General features: G+C 44.3%; 2 protein-coding genes across 3 annotated transcripts in view; both read right to left on the minus strand.

Annotated features, from left to right (window-relative positions):
- PDIA5 (protein disulfide isomerase family A member 5) overlaps positions 1-19,579 on the minus strand; it is a 123,369-nt gene that overhangs the window by 29,771 nt on the left and 74,019 nt on the right. For both annotated transcript variants that reach the window (XM_032797036.2, XM_032797037.2), the window contains exons 12-13: positions 2,888-2,958; positions 382-545 (exon numbers count right to left, since the gene is read on the minus strand). In XM_032797036.2, the coding sequence (XP_032652927.2) occupies positions 382-545; positions 2,888-2,958 (235 nt within the window). The remainder of the gene's footprint in view (positions 1-381; positions 546-2,887; positions 2,959-19,579) is intronic.
- Positions 13,765-14,457, minus strand: LOC116834747 (actin, cytoplasmic type 5-like). Its single transcript, XM_032797055.1, has one exon. The coding sequence runs from the start codon at positions 14,455-14,457 to the stop codon at positions 13,765-13,767; it is 693 nt and encodes a 230-aa protein (XP_032652946.1).

Here is a 19,579-nt window from a genome sequence, read left to right on the forward strand (position 1 = left end):
GCTACAAGAATTTGGCTGCTAAACAAGGAAAACTACTGGCTAACAGAAAGAGGGTTCAGCAAATTTGATCTTATTTGTTTGAACCACTGTTATCCCCCCTCCAGAAAAAGGCTTAGGAGATATTTTAAAAATATTTATTTTGGGATGGAATTACAGGGACACGTATTAAAAAAAACCCATAGCAAACAAAGGATTTTGTATATTAAAAAAAATATAATGAACACTTCTTTGTATGGCTTTCAGTACTTCCAATTTATTTTTTTGTTAGTAAGGATTTAAGTATGAGATGAATCTCAGTTTAAGATTTACTTCTTCACAAAAGCAATCTTCCGTGGCTAATAGCCAGAAATCTGGATGAAATCTCCAACTCAAACAACTTACTTTTGCAGCCAGTCAATGATCTTCTTCTTAGTTCTGAGTTGCGGCAGAGTGTACTTCTCCTCTCCATCCTGAAAGTACTTCAACGTAGGGAACCCTGAGATGTGAAATCTTTCTGCCACAGCCTTGTTGACAGTAGCATCAATGGCTGCAAGGACACCAGGACTCTGAAACAGAGAAAGCTAACTGCAAACCATGGCATCACACTCACTCTTAGCCCAGAGATGGTACAGATTCAGAGGCACCCGTATTCATTTAGACTCCACGTGCAAACTGCATGTATATTGAAAAACACAGCTGGCTCCAAATATCACTGTGAAGGGATGGATATATTTTACCAGGTCATAAAGCAGGGATCGGCACCTTTCAGAAGTGGTGTGCCGAGTCTTTATTTATTCACTCTAATTTAAGGTTCCGCGTGTCAGTCATACATTTTAATGTTTTTAGAAGGTCTCTTCCTATAAGTCTATAATATGTAACTAAACTATTATTTCTGTAAAGTAAATAAGGTTTTTTAAATGTTTAAGAAGCTTCATTTAAAATTGAATTAAAATGCAGAGCCTCCCGGACCGGTGGTCAGGACCCGGGCAGTGTGAGTGTCACTGAAAATCAGCTCGTGTGCCACCTTTGGCACACGCGTCATAGGCTGCCTACCCCTGTCATAGAGTCAAAGTAACACAAGACCTTGCAGCTCAGCCTGATGCACACAACCAGCTTCAGGAGTTTAGCTGAACACTGACCAGATGTATTATGGTCAGGGGAGGGGGATAAATGGGAGGAATTCTCCGTTCCAGACTGGGTGGCTGTAAAGCCATTCAGACAAAGCTACTTCAGCCCAGTGGCTGCAGAGGCCATCCACAACCCTCATATGCCCTGGCCACAGGAGAGCTGAGGAGGAGGACCGGAGGACATATGCATCAGCAGATCCTCTGGTCCTGCCTCATCCCTGCCTGTGCAACCCAGGCTCTGCCCTGTGCCAGGGCAGCCCACCTGTACAACTCTCATCCCCACATCCAGCACAGTGGGACTGTCTTGGTTCTATTGCTATGCACAGCCACATGGGGGAGCAGGATTTTCCCTTTACCACGTAAATTATTAAACATAGGTGACCTTGATACACTCTCTACCCTTCAATTACCCACCCTCAGAACACTCTCTCCACCCCACCCTCCCTTCCCAGTCCCACATCTCATCCTGGATACCCTACCACCAACTGAGAAGCAGCGTGGAGCAAATTGAGCTCCTGATTCACACCCTTCACACTGAAATCTTCCTGTCTACCGTTGCTGAAAACTCCACTTTCCAACTCCCCTCCCGAGCCTGTCACTATGGTGCCATATGCTCCCCTCTCTTTTTCTCCTAACACACATGCAGTTATTTTTTCCCTTACAACATCGCTACAAACCAACCCTGTTGTCTCCGATCCTCCCACTAACTCACTGTCCATTCCTTGGTCAGTGCTTGCTTCCAGTACTGCAATCTTGCTTCTTCTATATGGCCTCCCATACCTCCTTCTGCACCCTTCCAATCAATACTGAATGCTGCTGATAAATTAACCACTCTAACCATGTCACTCCACTCTCTGAAGCCGTCCTCTGCCGCCTTCTCGCGTTCTGCATCAACTTCAAGCTCCCATCTCACTTTTAAGTGTCTGCACCATCTATCCTACATCTATTCCCCCACTTCCTCCTACCTCCTCCCCCAGAAGAGTTCGTAAATGTCCCCTTTCATATCCTCCTCCCATTTCATCTTCATGCCTTCTCTCCTCAGGTCTTCCCCTGCAACTCCAATACACTCTTGTGCCAAATAACCACTCTTCATTCAGATTTCCTTAACTGACACTCTTTTCTTTGGGAGGGCTTGATGGGCTTCAGGGAAGGGAGCATTACTGAAAAAGGACCTACTGTACTTTGAGACAAGACCTTTGTCTCCTAGACATTGAGTGTCTGAGCTGCAGTGACCATCTCTTCCGTTCCTGTATGGCCTGTGCCGTGCTGGTGCTGAATCAACAACAGTGATTATCATCATCGCTGGGCCTGGGATTCTCTTCTTAGTTACACTGATGTACAGTGGATTGACATCAGTGTAAAATCAATGTATGCAAGACAAGACACAAGCCTGTTAAATTTTTGCATCTACACCATAACCAACCCCCCGCCCCCGTCTTCTTAATTTGCATTTAGCATGAGGCCTTTAATGAATAGGAAAATAACCATTTCCACTTTATATCTAGGTTTGATCATATTGTGTATAAATAAGGCCCTACAACACAATATATAATCACTTGGCAATTTTGTTTTCGCTCAAGACAGAATGTTCTTGCTAACGCTTTGGCAAGGCTCATGCATTACCGATGAGACTGTACTTTGGAAGCACATCTCAGCGGGCCCTGTGGGAGGATGAGAACAGCTAAAATTGTGGCAGAGAGGGATGGAAAAGTCATTTTTATTACTTCTGGTATTTATCATGGATTATTTGAAAAAGGGAGAAATAAAGGAAATTAGCTTACATCACTGGCTCCGTGCAGCATCTCTGCGGCCATCTCATACTCTGGCTTCATTTTCTTACAGTGCCCGCACCCTGCCAGAGAAAACCCAAATTAAACTCTACATTATGTAATGATATTGGCAGCTGGATTTAGAGCTTCACGAAAACAAAGAATCACTCCGTGGTTAGTCATTGCCGCATCCCACCACTGTCAATGTCCAGAACCACGTAGTGGAGATTTACTTGAATTCAGAACATGTTTTATTTGTAAAGCTTCAGTAACATTTTGGATCATTTCCAAAACGGTCATTAGAATTTAACTTGTTTAAACAAATGCAATGGACACATTCTGAAGGATTCTGGAATGAATCAGAAGTACAGAACACACAGTATCTGTCAAGACACTGACACACAATGTGGCCTTGGTCAAGTCACTCAACCTCTCTTGCCTCAACTTCCAAATTCTGATCGACTTAGAGAAATGATGTACCAGGGTAACTTCATCAATTTAAACTTGGGTTTATGCTGGTGCATCTTAAATTAGCAATTTTATTTGGATTACACTGCCGTGATACAAAGCCCACTTTAGACTGGTGCAGCCAGTCTACATTAGGGGATTGCACCACCTTAATCACTTCCATGTCCTTACACCAATACATATATTCTTAATGAAGGCAAGGCCTGTAAAATGGAGAGAAAGGTACTTCCTGTGTGAAAAGCAACAAAGAGTCCTTAAAAGACTAACAGATGTATTGGAGCATAAGCTTTCATGGGTGAAGACCTACTTCGTCAGACGCATGTAATGGAAATTTCCAGAGGCAGGTATAAATATCCAGGCAAGAATCAGTCTGGAGATAATGAGGTTAGTTCAATCAGGGAGGGTGAGGCCCTCTTCTAGCGATTGAGGTGTGAACACCAAGGGAAGTGTGAAGTTATTATTTATTTATTATTTTATCCTTGGAGCTCCTAGGAGCATTGCTCATGGACCCAGGACCCCGTTCTGCTAAGTGCGGTACAAACACAGAACAGACTTGGCCCAACATGTGTCAAGGGGCAAGAGCTTGAAAGCACTAGAACTGGTTATCAACAGCTTCAAACAGGCAGAAACCCTGAAGGCGGTTAATGTACGGTGCTGCAACAGGGATGTATTGCATTTAGATACCTGGCGATGATCATCCCTAGAGGTGCTTTTATTTTCCCCTAGGTTGCGGTCACTCATCTTGTTCTCCTCCCTTGCTTGTTGCTGTATTAGGCACTCAAAGTCTCTGTCTTTACTAGGCTTTGAATACCATATTTGAAAACGGGGCTTGACGTCCGTTTCAGTGTGGCTCCAGCAAAAGCCGTTTTCTAGGTTGTGTAGACTGCACCGGGGCTATTTTTAAACCATTTTCAAAGAGTGCACTGAGACTAAGCAGGGCCAGATGAAGCTCAGTGGAAGGATTCTGGAAGAAAGAAAGTCAAAACCAGAGCAGTTATGGATCTATGCTTGAACATGGTGTTAGAACCTGGCCAGACACCTGTGTTTGCACTCATAACTGATGGAACAGGCAGGGCCTAAATTACAACATTATGGTATAACATCTATGAAACAACTAGGCACAGCCCCAACTGCTATAGGTGATACCAGGAGACACTTTTAATGTGAGTAAAACAAATAAGGTTTTAAAGCCATTAAATTGGCAGAATCAGGTTGGTCTTGGAACTGAAACTCCTTGCCTTGGGGAGCTACAAGACGAGCTTTTAAGTCAGAAGAGCAAAAACCCTGAGCTTGGAACCAAATGTGATACACTAAGAGCACGGGCAGCTCCAGGCCCCAGCACGCCAAGCGCATGCTTAGGGCGGCAAGTCGCAGGGGGCGCTCTGCCGGTCACCGTGAGAGCGGCAGGCAGGTTGCCTTCGGTGGCATGCCTGCGGAGGGTCTGCTGGTCCTGCGGCTTCGGAGGACCTCCCACAGGCGTGCCTGCAGAGGGTCCGCCGGTCCGAAGGCAGCATGCCTGCCGCGCTTGGGGTGGCAAAAGGCTAGAGCCGCCCCTAAGAGGTGAAATTCTATTCAGAAAAGCTGGAATAGCCTGAAGAGTTACTGTCTCAGCACCGCAGTCACTGCTCATCCCGTTTTTAAGAGTATGCAAAAAGCTTGTGCGATGATTTATTTGCCACTGCAGAAATCCTGCAGTCACACAGCTTTCTGGGAGGGATTGACAGTTCCCGCTGACATAGACTTGAATTGATTTATTTAACCTTTTTGGAGCACGGAACTTTATTCATTTTGTGTTATACCATCCTGTAAATAAAGGAAACTTTGAATCACAGCTTAGATTGCTTGAGACGTTTACTCAGCAACCCCAGAGATGTGCAGTCTCTGATCAATTACTTGTTCGCTTGGCTCCTCAATAAAAAGAGGGCTACAATGTAGGTTTGTCCAGCTTCTTGTTGACTGCTGATCAGCAAGCATGGGTTGCTATTAAATTGCCACAAAGATCAATGCTTATCTGCTGTATTTGTTAATTTATCTTAGCTCTCGCATGGCAGGGTAGGAAAAGGCAGATTAGGCATATCTTGTTTGAAAAACAAAAATGTAATTCGTAATTCAGGGAATTCATAGACCTTTACACTGGTACAACTCCACCAACTTCAACAGCGTTAGCTCCCAATTTACACCCATGTAAGACAGAGGAGAATCAGGACCATGGTATTAAAACCTTTCAAATATAAGCCCAAAGTATCCCAAGAAACATCTCTCATGTCATGGGTAGAACAGGTAATAGGGTAGCACAATATTTTGTGACTGCAGGATGGAAAGAGGTTATATTCCAGTTAGAGCTGTCAATTAATCACAGTTAACTCAAGCAATTAATGCAAAACAAATTAACTAGATTAAAAAGAATAGTCTCGATTAATCACAGTTTTAATTGCACTGTCAAACAATAATAGAATACCATTTTCAATGTATTATAAATATTTTTGCATGTTTTTCTACATTTTTAAATATATTGATTTCAGCTACAGCACAGAGTAAAAATGTATGGTGTTCACTTCATATTATTTTTACTACACAAAAGATACACAAAAGAAATCATTTTTAATTCATACAGTACTCATACAAGTACTGTAGTGCAATCTCTTTATTGTGAAAGTGCAACTTCCAAATGCAGAATTATTTTTATGTAACTGCACTCAAAAATAAAAGAATGTAAAACTTTTGAACCTACAAGTCCACTCAGCCCTACTTCTTGATCAGCCAATCGCTAAGACAAACAAGTTTGTTTATATTTACGGGAGATAATGCTGACCTCTTCTTATTTCCAATGTCACCTGAAAGTGAGAACAGGCATTTGCATAGCACTGTTGTAGCCAGCGTTGCGAGGTATTTACATGCCAGATATGCTAAATATTCACACTCCCCATCATGCTTTGGCCACCATTCTAGAGGACATGCTTCCATGCTGATGACATTTGTTAAAAAAATAATGCGTTAAATTAAATTTGTGACCGAACTCCTTGGGTAAGAATTTAACATCTCCTTCTCCATGGTTTTATCCACATTCTGCCATGTATTTCATGTTATGGCAGTCTCGGATGATGACCCAGCAAATGTTGTTTGATTTGACACTTTCACTGCAGTTCTGACAAAATGCAAAGAAGATATCAATGTGAGATTTCTAAACATACCTATAACACTCGACCCAAGGTTTAAGAGTCTGAAGTGCCTTCCAAAATCTGAGAGGGATGAGGAGTCGAATATACTGTCAAAAGTTTTAAAAGAGCAAACACTCTGATGCGGAAACTACAGAACCCAAACCAGAAAAAAGAATATCAACTTTCTGTAGGTGGCATTTGACTCAGACGATGAAAATGAAGGTGCATCGGTCCATACTGCTTTGGATTGTTGTTATCAAGCAGACCCCACCTGTCCTCACTTTCAGGTGACATTGTATATAAGAAGAGGGCAGCATTATCTCCTATAAATGTAAACAAACTTGTTTGTCTTAGCGATTGGCTGAACAAGAAGTAGGACTGAGTAGACTTGTAGAGGTTCTAAAGTTTTACAGTACTTGTATGAGGTGAATTAAAAATACTATTTCCTCTAACTTTTCACAGTACATATATTTGTAATCAAAAATAATATCATCAAGTGAGCACTGTACACTTTGTATTCCGTGTTATATTTGAAAAATATTTGAAAATGTAGAAAAACATTCAAAATATTTATAATAAATTTAAATTGGCATTCTATTATTGTTTAGCAGTATAATTAAAACTGATTAATCACAACAATTTAAAAAAATCTCGCTATCAATTGCAATTTTAAAAATTGACAGCCCTAATTTCAGTTAAACTAAGGCTACAAAAACCCTTTAGCTAAAGCTTTTACTATCATAACGAGAAGCTACTCCATTTTTATGGGGAATTTACCTTTTCCTTTTATTTTGTGTGTTTCTACCTGCCCAGTCCCTCCAAGAAGAGAAAAAGAAAGACTAAGTTAAGTCTGATATCAACATTGCAAATCAATCATCTCTCCTATACTTACTTATTCTACTTTCCACTAATCTTGCGAGGATTGCTGTTAAGTTGTCATGGTCAATGAGAAAGCCATGAAAATGAATTCCAAGGTCACTGCTTTCCTCTGACTGCCACATCATGCTGTTCAGCACAGTTTATATTTCCCTGAGTGCTAAGTTCCTCTAGTTTGGATGCTTTCTATTGGAAAAATGAATGGGAAAAATAATAACAATTCTACAAGATGCCTTTAACCCAGATGCTATCATGTGCTGCATAAGGTCTGCTGGGATTCTCAATGGAAGCCCACAGGTTTTATAGCAAACACCTCTGATGTGCACTCTAAGAAGATGCACTTTTGTATTAAATGTATATTGACATGAGGAGCCATCAAAAGCAAAAGACAAAGCAAGGAAAGTGACCTATACAGTCCCAGAAGAGGAAGAGGGGTCACAATCAAGTGCAAGGATGTCTTGATGCCTGCTGCAAATATGCCTTCGTTGTCTCCCCTGGCTGGAGCTATTGGGAACATCTGAGACACTGGAGAGAGTAGGACTGTAGATAAGTGAGAATAAGGATAATTGGGAGCCTCAGGGTATGTTTACACTGCAAAAAACACACACACATCCCTGTGGCAGATAGTCTCAGTGCCTGGCTCAATTGATTAGGGTTCGCACTACAGTGCTAAAAATAGCCCTGTTGACATTCCTGCTTGGGCTGGACTCTGGGATCTTACACTCAGCAAGGGGGGAGGTGCTCAGAATCCCGTCTCCAGCCTGAGCAGGAATGTCTACACTACTGTTTTTAGCCCCATTGCATAAGCCCCAGGAGCCTGAGTCAGTTGACCCAGGCAATGAGATAATAAAACCTGTGGTAGTGTTTTTGCAGTGTAGACATACCCTTAGACTCACATCACAGGAAAAAGGAACTCCCGCGGAAGTGAAAGTTTAGTGACTCTCATCCCATAGCGGGGAAAACCAGCCCTGAGCTCTGCAGATTTGCAGAATGATCTTCAGCAAATGACTTGACATCTCTGTGCCTCAGCTTCCTCCACTTATTCAATGGACATCTTAACTAGTCTGCAGGGCTTAAGAGAGGTGAAATGCTTTGAGCCACTGCAGTGAAATGTGATACATAAAACAAGTGTAAATTATTAATATTCCATACTGAAAAGAGAGGGGGATCTAAACTTTAAAAAAGCTACCAAAAAAAATCAAGTACTGTACATACTGTGTAACGCAAGCCCCTGCTAATTGTTTTAAAATAGCTGCACGAACAGAGTTCCAGTTTCCTTATTTATTTATAATTTATGTTCTCAATTGCCCTTAGTAACCACGGAATAAACAGCTTCTTCCTCCAGTGCAGCTGCTAGTTAATCAGGAGTCAGAAGGCTCAAAGAGAACAGCCATAATCATGTTGTTTAACGTCCTCTGTATCATTCCAAGGCAGAGAAAGCATAGGGATTGGGCATAATCAGGAGACTAAAACCCCATTGTCAGGCAGATAGGACTGTAACTTGGCACATCCCAAGTGCTAGCAGCTGGAAGTGCTTTCAGATACAAAGCAGTTGAATGAGCGGGTGGGATGATATTAATCTGGAAGAGGTAGCAGTATATCGACAAAGGGACGAGTTACTAAGGCTTGGTCTACACTATGCGTTTAAACTGATTTTAGCAGCTGTGATAGGGCAAGGCCAGATGGCTAAAGTAAAGTACTGAGAAACAGGTATGTTAGCCCCAGGCTAAACAAATCCCTAGTACCACTGGTAACCAAATGGCAGTTGTCCAGGTTAATCAAGGCACCTGGAGCCAAGTTACGACCTTTCTAAGAAGGAGTAAGAAGATAGCTACTTTAATTAGAACACCTGCAGCAATCCAAGGCAGGCTAATCAGGGCACCTGGGGTTAAAAAGGAGCTCACTCCGGTCCAGGCAGGGAGGAGCCCAAGGAGAAGGAAGGCATGTGTGGAGGAGCTGGGAGCAAGAAGGGGCACGGAAGCTGAAGTGAGAGAGTGTACTGCTGGAAGGATTGAGGAAGGACAAGCTTATCAGACACCAGAGGAAAGGTCCTGTGTGAGGATAAGAAGGGTGTTTGGGGAGGAGGCCGTGGGAAGTACGCCCAGGGAGTTGTAGCTGTCATGCAAGGCTGTTACAGGAGGCACTCTAGACAGCCTGCGATCCACAGGGCCCTGCTGGAACCCGAGTAGAGGGCGGGCCCTGGGTTCCCCAACCTCCACAACTCCTGATCAGACAGAGGAGGAAGCCTTACTCACAGGTGTGTGGTTCCACAGCAGGGAAGATTACTGAGGTGAAACCAATCCGCCCATAAGCACAGGACCCACCCAAGTGGAGGCCGGAACTTTTGTCACACAGCGTTAAAACCGATTTAAAGCTGTAAACCGTGCCACCACAAGGAGCCCCTTTATATCGATATAAAGGGCTCTTTAAATTTGTTTTTCTGTACTCCCCCAATGAGAGGAGTAGGCTAAAATCGGTATTACCATATCAGATTAGGGTAGTGGTGGCCCGCAAAAATCGACGGTATTTGGGCCTCCAGGCCAGTATCCCACAGTTGCAACCCTGTGACCGCTCTTGGAAAGCAATCTGACTTGATGCAATGGCCGGTAGACAGGACAAGCCGCACGAAACCTTTGAAATTCATTTCCTGTTTGCCCAGCGTGGAGCTCTGATCAGCCTGGTGGCATGCAGTCCAAATCAAAAAGAGCTCCAGCATGGACCTGTACGGAGATATTGGATCTGATCGCTGTATGGGGAAGACAAATCTGTTTCTATCAGAGCTCCGTTACAGAAAGATGGAAATGAACAAAGCATTTGAAAAATCTCCAGGCCATGACACAGAGTCCACAGCACGGTGCGTGTACAAGCAAAACGGAAAGCCAAAGAATCAATTGACGCTCATGGAGGGAGGGAGGGGTCTAAGGACTCCAGCCTATCCCACAGTCTTCCACAGGCTCCGAAAAGCATTTGCATTCTTGGCTGAGCTCCCAAATGCCCTGTAGGGTCAAACACATTGTCTGGGGTGGTTCAGGGTATAGCTCGTCATTACCTCTCCCCTCCCCCCGTGAAAGAAAAGGGAAAAAAATCGTTTCTTGACTTTTTTGTCACCCTATGTCTACTGCATGCTGCTGTGACCGCATGCTGTGGCAGTAAAGAGCAGTAATCCACTCCTCTTTCCCTCCCCGGTGGCGGGACGGTAAACAATACTGCTTGCTATCTGCTGAAGTGCTCCTGGCTGGCCTCTCGGTGAGGCAGGGCCGGGGCGCTGGGAAAAATAGGAATGACTCGCTGGTCATTCCAGTAGATGGTAACAGACGGCTGGTAACCGTCCTCATCATAGCAACTGGAAGGCTGAGCTCCATCAGCCCCTTCCTCATGTGTAAAGAAAAAGATTCTGTACTGGCTGGACTATCAATAGCAGTGGGATGCTGAGCTCCTCTCCCCGGTCACCACTTAAATGTCCTGCCTGGGACTAATAGCGTTGGAGGGCTGCCTCCCCTCATTTTATCTGCATAAAAACTCAAGTGTTTCTTATTCCTGCATATCCTTTATTACTTCTCACGAAAATGGGGGGACACTGCCAGGTAGCCCAGGAAGTTGGGGGAGGAGGGAAGCAATGGGTGGGGTTGTTGCACAGGGCACTCCCGTGAATGGCAATGCAGCCTCATCATTTCTGTGGGATCTGACACAGAGCAGCTGTGCTCTCTGGTTCTCTGATACACTTTGCCCCTATCTAGACAGGACTGACTATTTTTAGATACCATAAAGAGGGATTGACTCGAAGGAGTCATTTCCATTTTTGTCTTTGCGCCCCACCGGCCAACTCAGCCAGTAGCACCCATGACATGCAGCAAATGGTACAGAACGACAGTTACAGTCATCTCAAATGGCGGCAGCAGACGGTACAAAGAACGCCTGATAACCGTCTCTGCTGTCATGCAAAGGCAAATGACTGCTGCTGTGTAGAGCTGCAGTATGCTTCTTGTCAGTGGCATCCAGTACACATACGGTGACAGTAAACAAAAGGCTGAAGGCTCCATGGTTGCCATGCCCTATGGCATCTGCCAGGGCAATCCAGGGGATAAAAAGGGCACGAAATGATTGCTGCCGATTGCTTTCCCGAGGAAGGAATGCTGACGAACATTTCCCAGAACCACCATGGACAATGATTTTTGCCCCATCAGGCACTGGGATCTCAACCCAGAATTCCAAGGGGCGGGGGAGACTGCGGGAACTATGGGATAGCTACGGAATAGCTACCCACAGTGCAACGCTCCAGAAATCGACGCTAGCCTCAGACCATGGACGCACACCACCGAATTAATGTGCTTAGTGTGGCCACGTGCACTCGACTTTATACAATCTGTTTTACAAAACCGGTTTATGTAAAATCAGAATACCACCCTAAGACACTTACATCACCAGTGAGCAATTGAATATTTCCATACTACCAAGGTTCTGCTCCAGTCCAGGAAACCACAGTTACAAACAGAACTGACAAGAAAGCTTGTAGGTACAGAAGGGAGCTTTTATCACAGACAGCAGGCTGGAGAATTTTGCAAACACATGCCTAGTTTGCGGCAGCTGTGAGGTCCACCTTTGAAGACGCCATTACCAACGTTTCAGTCTTTTTGTGACAATGCAGGAACAGAGGACGGTGCTCTGTGAGCTCTCTTCAAAAAAAGATAAAAGCACCTTACAGCAGCGGTTCTCAAACTGTGGGTCAGGACCCCAAAGTGGGTCATGACCCCATTTTAATCATTCGACTTGCTGGGACCCAGGGCTGAAACTGAAGCCCGAGCTCCACCCCAATCGGGGTAGCGGGGCTTGTGCTGCAGACCCCTTTCACCCCAGCTAGGGTGGTAGGACTCGGGCTCCAATACCCCCCACCCAGGGGTCAAATAGTAACTTTATTGTCAGAAAGGAGGCTCACAATGCAATGAAGTTTAAGAACCCCTGCCTTAGAGCCTCAGGGGCCAGATTTTCTGCAGGTGTAAATCCATGTGCCTCTACTGAAACCAAACGAGCCATGACAATTACTCAATGCTTGGGGGAATTCTGTGCCATTGCACACGTGTAGAATTCATGTGTCCCACAGATTTTTTCTTCTCCACAGAAAACACATTCTGACTGCGAGGCACTGCAGTTACCCCTTTTGCCCACCAGGGGCTGCTGTGGTGCCAGAACAGAACAGCCGGCTCACCACTGATAGGGGCTGCTTGGCGGGGTCTCACAGAATGGAGTTCAGAAGGGCTACTGAAGGGTACAGAATGAAGCGGGGGTGCACAGCTACATGGTGGCTGAGTGGAGGTGCAGAGATGCATGGGGATGGGGGAGGATGGATGGCTGAATAGGGCTCTAGAGACACTGGGGGGAAGAGGCGGACAGGGACACTTGGGAACCAGTGGAGATGCAGGGACACATGGGGATGGGGAGTTGGGGTGGCAGGACACCAGCGGGGTGGAAAGGGAGTGCAGGGACACATGGGGCAGCTGAGTGGGGCTACAGGTATATATGGGGACAGTGGGAAGGGGTGACTCAGTGGGGGTGCAGGGACACATGGGGACAGGGCAGATATTCCTGACTGAGTGGGAGAGGCTAGGGGTCAGCCAAGGTTTGCATGGGGGAGGCTCCCCAACTCTCCCTCCACCCCCCAAAAACAGTTCCATATTTACACACACACACACACACACACACACACACACACACACACACACACACACTCTCTCTCTCTCTCTCTCTCCAGGTTCTCTCCGAGGCTCCTTCCCAGCAATTACTTCCCTCTCTCTCTCTTCCATTACCCCTGACTCCCCCTTTGCACTGCTTCTGAGGGGTACAGGAAATACATTTCTGTGTTGTAGTTTAAATGAATTATTACTCCAAGGTCTGTATTAATTTGCCTAGTAAGGAATCTATTTGTCAAAAAACAGTTCCTGTATCTTTTTGTTGTCTGTATTGTTACAGAAATACTTGCTGACAAATATTTTGACAAAAATTACCAAAAAACTGAAACTGGTGTGACTACATTGTGTTATTTTGACAAATAAAAATATGCAGAATTTTAAAATATTGTGCGCAGAATTTGTAATTTTTTGGTGCCAAATTCCCTCAGGAATAGCCAATTCATGCCACCTGAGAATTTGGCCCCATGAAGCGATGGGACACATTGGCCCTGATTCATCACTGTGTTACTGCAGCTTTATACCAATGTAGCTCACCACTGTAATAATAATTGGAGATATACTAATCTCCTAGAACTGGAAGGGACCTTGAAAGGTCTTCGAGTCCAGCCCCCTACCTTCACTAGCAGGACCAATTTTTAGCCCAGATCCCTAAGTGGCCCCCTCAAGGATTGAACTCACAACCCTGGGTTTAGCAGGTCAATGCTCAGACCACTGAGCTATCCCTCCTGGAGCCACCAATCCAGACAGAATATTTACACTCCAGTGGGGCAATGATCTTGATTGTCATTGTGCTGGGTGCCAGGGCCATGATCTCCTTCTGCATTCTGTCAGCAGTGCCAGGATACATGGTGCTTCCCCCAGACAGCACTGTGTTAGCATAGAGGTCCTTTTGGATATCTACGTCACACTTCATGATGGAGTTGAAAGTGGTCTTGTGAATGCCACAGGACTCTATCCCCAGGAAGGAGGGCTGCAAGATGGCCTCTGGGCACCGGAACCTTTCATTCCCAATAGTCATCACTTGACCATCAGGTAGCTCATAGCTCTTCTCCAAGGAGGAAGATGAAGCAGCCGTTGCCATTTCCTGCTCGAAGTCGAAGGCGACAGAGCAGAGCTTCTCCTTGCTGTCACGCACCATTTCCCTTTCGGCTGTGGTGGTGAAGCTGTAGCCTCTCTCCGTCAGGATCTTCATGAGGTAGTCAGTCATGTCACGGCCAGCCAAGTCCAGACGCAGGATGGTATGGGGCAGGGCGTAGCCCTTGCAGATTGGCACTGTGTGGGTGACCCCATCCCCAGAGTCCATGACGATACCTGTGGTATGCCCAGAGGCATACAGAGACAGCATAACCTGGATAGCCACATACATAGTTGGGATGTTGAAGGTCTCAAACATCATCTGCGTAAAACTGGAGTCATGAAGCACGGACTGAGGCCAACGGTTTGCTACTATGAAAATTGAAAGTATCTGAGGGCTAGGGAGGAGATTTTCAAAAAATACCTAAGTGACTTAGGAGCATAAATCCTACTAGCTCTCAGTGGGATTGGTACTTTGCAGCCACTTTGATACATTTGAAAATGCCACCCTACTCTTATTTGGATCTCTACTACCCTCCTTCCCACCATAGATAGTAGCATTTAGCAAGTGAAAATAAGGGACAGCAGAATGGTTCAGACATCACATTGCAAAGGAGAATGATTGAATGAAGACATGAGCATACAATTCTATGCAATGAAACTATCTATTCTACCGCCTGGCTGAACTGACTTGTAATGAAAAATCTAAGTCACAATTATTAGCTGCAGGTTATCGGACAGAACAATCTCGCCTTTAAAATAAAAATTAATCATGGATGCACTACAGAGATGACAATGGAGTTCATATTCCACAACAACTGCTGCCATTATCAGACTTGTCTCCAACTGGAGTAAAATGTTTTCTACCTGTAAAGATCGGAGGTACCTGCATTTTAGCCTTCAGTTGATAATAGCATTACAAAGACCAAAACCTCAGTAGGGAACATGCTAAGCTTCACAGGCTACTGAATCGGATGGACAGCTAGTCTGTTCCAATACTGCACGTCTTAACCCAACTGCACCAATGTGAGGATATGCCCAGTACTGCATTCTCCTCCTTCTTCCATACATACACACCCTCCTACACATTATACACAACACTGTGGTCTACAAAGCAAGAGATCAGGAATGGAAACTGAATCTAGACCTTTTACATGGCAGTGTAGAGCTTTAACTAAAGAGAATTTCTCCCCTCCCCCAAAATAAACAGCATTCTTATTTATGTGTGACACTTGGGACCATTAAAAAGACACAAAACTACAGACAGTCTGTATTGCAGCAACTTGTTTTCAAAACCACTGCTAAAAACGTATATATTTCTACCCCTGAAAACTTACAGTTCTGCCTACAGAAGACATGCAGAAAACCAATTATCCAACAACCAAGCTACCGCATAGGCAGTCTTACTGCTGCCCCCAGAATACAAATATCACTACATCTCCATGGCACTTATTTACGGATTGTTTCTCTCAAGTTAAGGCTATATAAATATCACAATTTTGGTCACAGCCTCAGACACTGCTGCCTCAAAATGAGAGGCTGTCAAGAGAAGGCAGGTACACTACAAGCAAAGAGATTGCTGATTGAGAACAAGCAATTTCTGTTTTGCAGAACCCTAGATACAAATTAAAATATGAATAAAGATTCTAAAGAATCATTATTAAATTCCTTCCATTGACAAGCTATTCGGGCAACATTAGCATTTATCAACATTCATTAGAACGTGCCATTTCTGCATTTCCCTATGGCTGCACACTACAAATATTTCTGTTAACCTAATGGGAAAAGAGAGGTTAGGTTACTCGTCCTGTGCAGTCAGTGTAGTTCTTAGAGATGTGTGCCCCTGTCGGTATCCCACTTCATGAGCATATATGCCCCATATCCTGTCCATCAGATCAAGGCTATATGAGGCCGTGTGGCTAAACCGTCCTCAGTTCCTTCTCCATCGCCAAGTCTCAGAAGGAAACTCCGAAGCAGAAGGGAAGGAGGGTGGATAGTGGAGCACCCATAGCAACACACAGCTCCGAGAACTACAGTTACTGCACAGGGTGAATAACTCCTCCTTCAAGTAGTGTCCCTGTGGGTGCTCCACTTCAAATGATCCCAGAGCAGTATTCACATAAGGAGGAATGAGCTGCGGAATCAAGTCCAAAAGAGAGGAAAGAATTGCATTGCCAACTGCCGCATCAGATCCAGAGGCTCAATCAAGGCGTAGTGCTCTATTAAGTTCTCAGCAACTGAAAACATGAGATTAGAATGGTATGCAACTCTGACTATGGCAACCACTGCGGCTTTGGCTTTAATTCCCTAAACTTGATATATCATTGCCATCACTGCAGAAGGAGAGGAGATATAGTTGAACTAGAGGTCAAGAATTGGATTCCCCTTCCTCTTACAAACATTACACTGTACCTGAAAGCACAAAAATCTTGCAGATAGCAGAAAGATTCACAATTGTTTTTAGAAAGGTGATCCATAAGTTCTGCTAAATGGACTTATGTTTAAAAAAACCAGGCTCAGATGATCACTGTATTCTGTGGAAGAAATCAGATAAAACTAGAAAGTTTTATTCAATGCTTCTGTCAGAAATCCTTTGTGCATTCATCCATTTTCACAGTTACAGCATCAGGGCTAAATTTACCCAGGGAAGATCCTGGCAAAGGAAAACTCCCAAGTGGGAGGGGGAGGTGCAGAAGGAGGTAAAAAATTCCACCCCATTGGTCAGGACAGCTCAATACAGAGGTGGTACGAGGAGGAGAGATGGCTTAGTCAGAGCTCCTGCAGATCACATTCATAGTTTAAGCCAGAAGGGCGCATGATCATCATCCAGCCTAACCTCCTGCAGAACTCAGGCCATGTACTTTCACCAAGTGACTCCTGCAACAGGCTCAAAGCTTCTGGTTGACCTACATCTTTCTTCTCAATCTAATCTCAATTTAAAGCAACGGAAATCCATCACATCCCTCAGCAAGTTGTTCCAATGGCCAATTACCCCCACTGTTAAAAAACTGTATCTTATTTCTATTCTGAATTTGTCCTGCTGCAGCTTCCAGACATTGATCTTGCCTTTGCATCCCTAGTCTCAACTTTTCGAGGTCATATGGTGCACCCCATGGAAATTAAACAGATTCCCAATCTGTGGGAAGAGTTGATAGAGGTTGGTACCACAAACTTCCCTCCCTCCAAGATAGGAGAGATACGGGGGTGGTTGATTATACGTCCCTACGCCAGCTTTGGGAAACAGGCCCTGAGCAGGTGTGAAAAATTAATTCTCTCATATTTTATTGTGAAAATAAGAGAGAACAGCATCGCCTTAAGGTGAAATTGTTGAAGGGATGTTATGAGACCACTACCACAAGAGTTCCATCTTTATTCTCTCACAATTATTCCACAACCAAATGCACTTTGTTCATAAGTCATAAGATGATCCCCCTTCCCCCCCATTGCCAGCCCTGCAAACACAATTTGTCTCAGGGGGAAGTTAAATTGTATTCTTCCTGACTGTTATACCACCAGCACCAGGAGAGATTCTTCATTTAGGATTTAGCTACAGCACAACACTACAGAGTTCAGGCCAGATAGCAAAAAGTAATGTAACTCGCTGAAATTGCAAGGCGAGTTTAGGGGAGCAGAACATCTTAATCCAAGATGCAGTTTGCTCAGGACATTAGGGTTAACATCCTCTAGCGGTACAACAGGTTCTGGACCCTGCATAAAAATGTGGCATTCCCCTGTAAGTGGGACTGGATCCTCTCTCAGAGGCAGAGGGAACGAGGGGGTGGGACACAGAGAACCCTAAGAGAAGCTAAGCTTGGAGAAACAGCAAAGAGTCCTGTGGCACCTTATAGACTAACAGATGTATTGGAGCATGAGCTTTCATGGGTGAATACCCACTTCGTCGGGAGAGAAAGTAGAGTGATGTTGATGTTGGATTTGTGTTGTTACCAACAAAGGCAAACTCCAGGAAGGGGTAAGTTTGGATTTTATGCAGACTGTGGATTTTCTGTTCAGATTCAGAGCAGGATGGGAACTCCACCTGTGCATACACACACAATTAGAAAAAGTGCTGTAGGATACTCACTAACCACAAGTGACCAGTCAGATATCTCTTCCAGAACACAGCACCTTTCCCCACACACTGTCCCCATCATCATATTGAGGTACTGGTTCACTACTAAAACAGAATAAAGAGTAACACCAACACCAAGTCGTCCCTTGGAGATGCCCCATCCAAGTACTGAACTGGTCCGTCCTTCCTTTAATTGGAAGCTCTGAGAGGATTACAGCAGAAAGATGGTAGGCAGGGCAAGAGGGCAAAGAGAATCAAGATCATTCCTCTACAGCTGTAAATCCTCTGCAATGCCAACAGGGTTTTTGTCAGCAAAACTAGTAAATATATGTCTCAAATACCCAGGAAGCAGATATATGGAGTAAGAAGGTACCATTTTGACAGTCAGTTCCCTGATTATATTACAAGGTTGGCAGGCCAAATTCCCTATTTGCAGAAGCCAACAGAAAATTGAGTGAAACCACACAGTATTCAGGAAAATGAACTTAAATAAAAAAGCCAACCTCTTCCCACCTACACACACTGATTAGGTTTGTCTAATCTAACCAGAGATTGTTCTTAAATTCAGTCTAGTGGAAATGATGCAAGGCCCAGAAAAAACAGAGTGGCTCTAACATCAAAGCAATGAGAAACTCTCAGCCATCATGCGGCACAGATACAATAGGGGACTTTATAACTGGAAATTTTGCACCATAAATCAACCTAATTGGTTCTATATTCTGGGCAAGGGAGGGAATTCATTCAAAATGAAATAAACAAATGGCTGCTTTAACAGTAAGAAATGGTTTCATGAGTTAAGACTATAAATATAAACCATGATTCTTTCCCAGCAGAAGTCTCCCAGGCCTGCAAGGACCAAAGGCTGTCAGAGAAGTTTCAATGTGACCAAAAAAAAACACCCCACCAAATCCCAACAAACTCATCATCGTAAATCACCGTCACTGTCCATCCCAGCAGCCAGGCCAAGGAAATGAAATAGCTCTGAACCCTTTAAGATGGTTGTGATGCTCTGTAGCTCAGTTAGCACTCTGGAACCCCCTTATTCACCAATGTTAGATGATTATGATATATTTTGTAAAACATATGCCTTGTGAGGTATCATTTTACAAGTCTTGATCTGTTCAACCTTAATATCCTGTTGGAATATATGTACTACAATTGTATATGAAGTGTGAGGTATTGCTATAAGCGTTACTGAAACATGTTGGGAGACGCCCACAGCTGGCCTTTCAGTAGCAACAAACGAGCAGTTATAGTTGGCCAGACAGGCGTTAGTGGCCCATCAAGAAGAATGCACTATCCCAGAGGCTTCACAGAGAAAGCACGTACACAATCCACATAACGGCAAGGATCTTCCTAGCAGCTGAAAGAATGT

This window comes from Chelonoidis abingdonii, chromosome 10, assembly GCF_003597395.2.
Source record: "Chelonoidis abingdonii isolate Lonesome George chromosome 10, CheloAbing_2.0, whole genome shotgun sequence".
In the NCBI taxonomy this organism is placed as follows: domain Eukaryota; kingdom Metazoa; phylum Chordata; order Testudines; family Testudinidae; genus Chelonoidis; species Chelonoidis abingdonii.

What these genes read in the sequence shown, in the direction of transcription:
- LOC116834747 (XM_032797055.1), bottom strand. Translation starts at nt 14,457, where the DNA reads ATGATGTTTGAGACCTTCAACATCCCAACTATGTATGTGGCTATCCAG.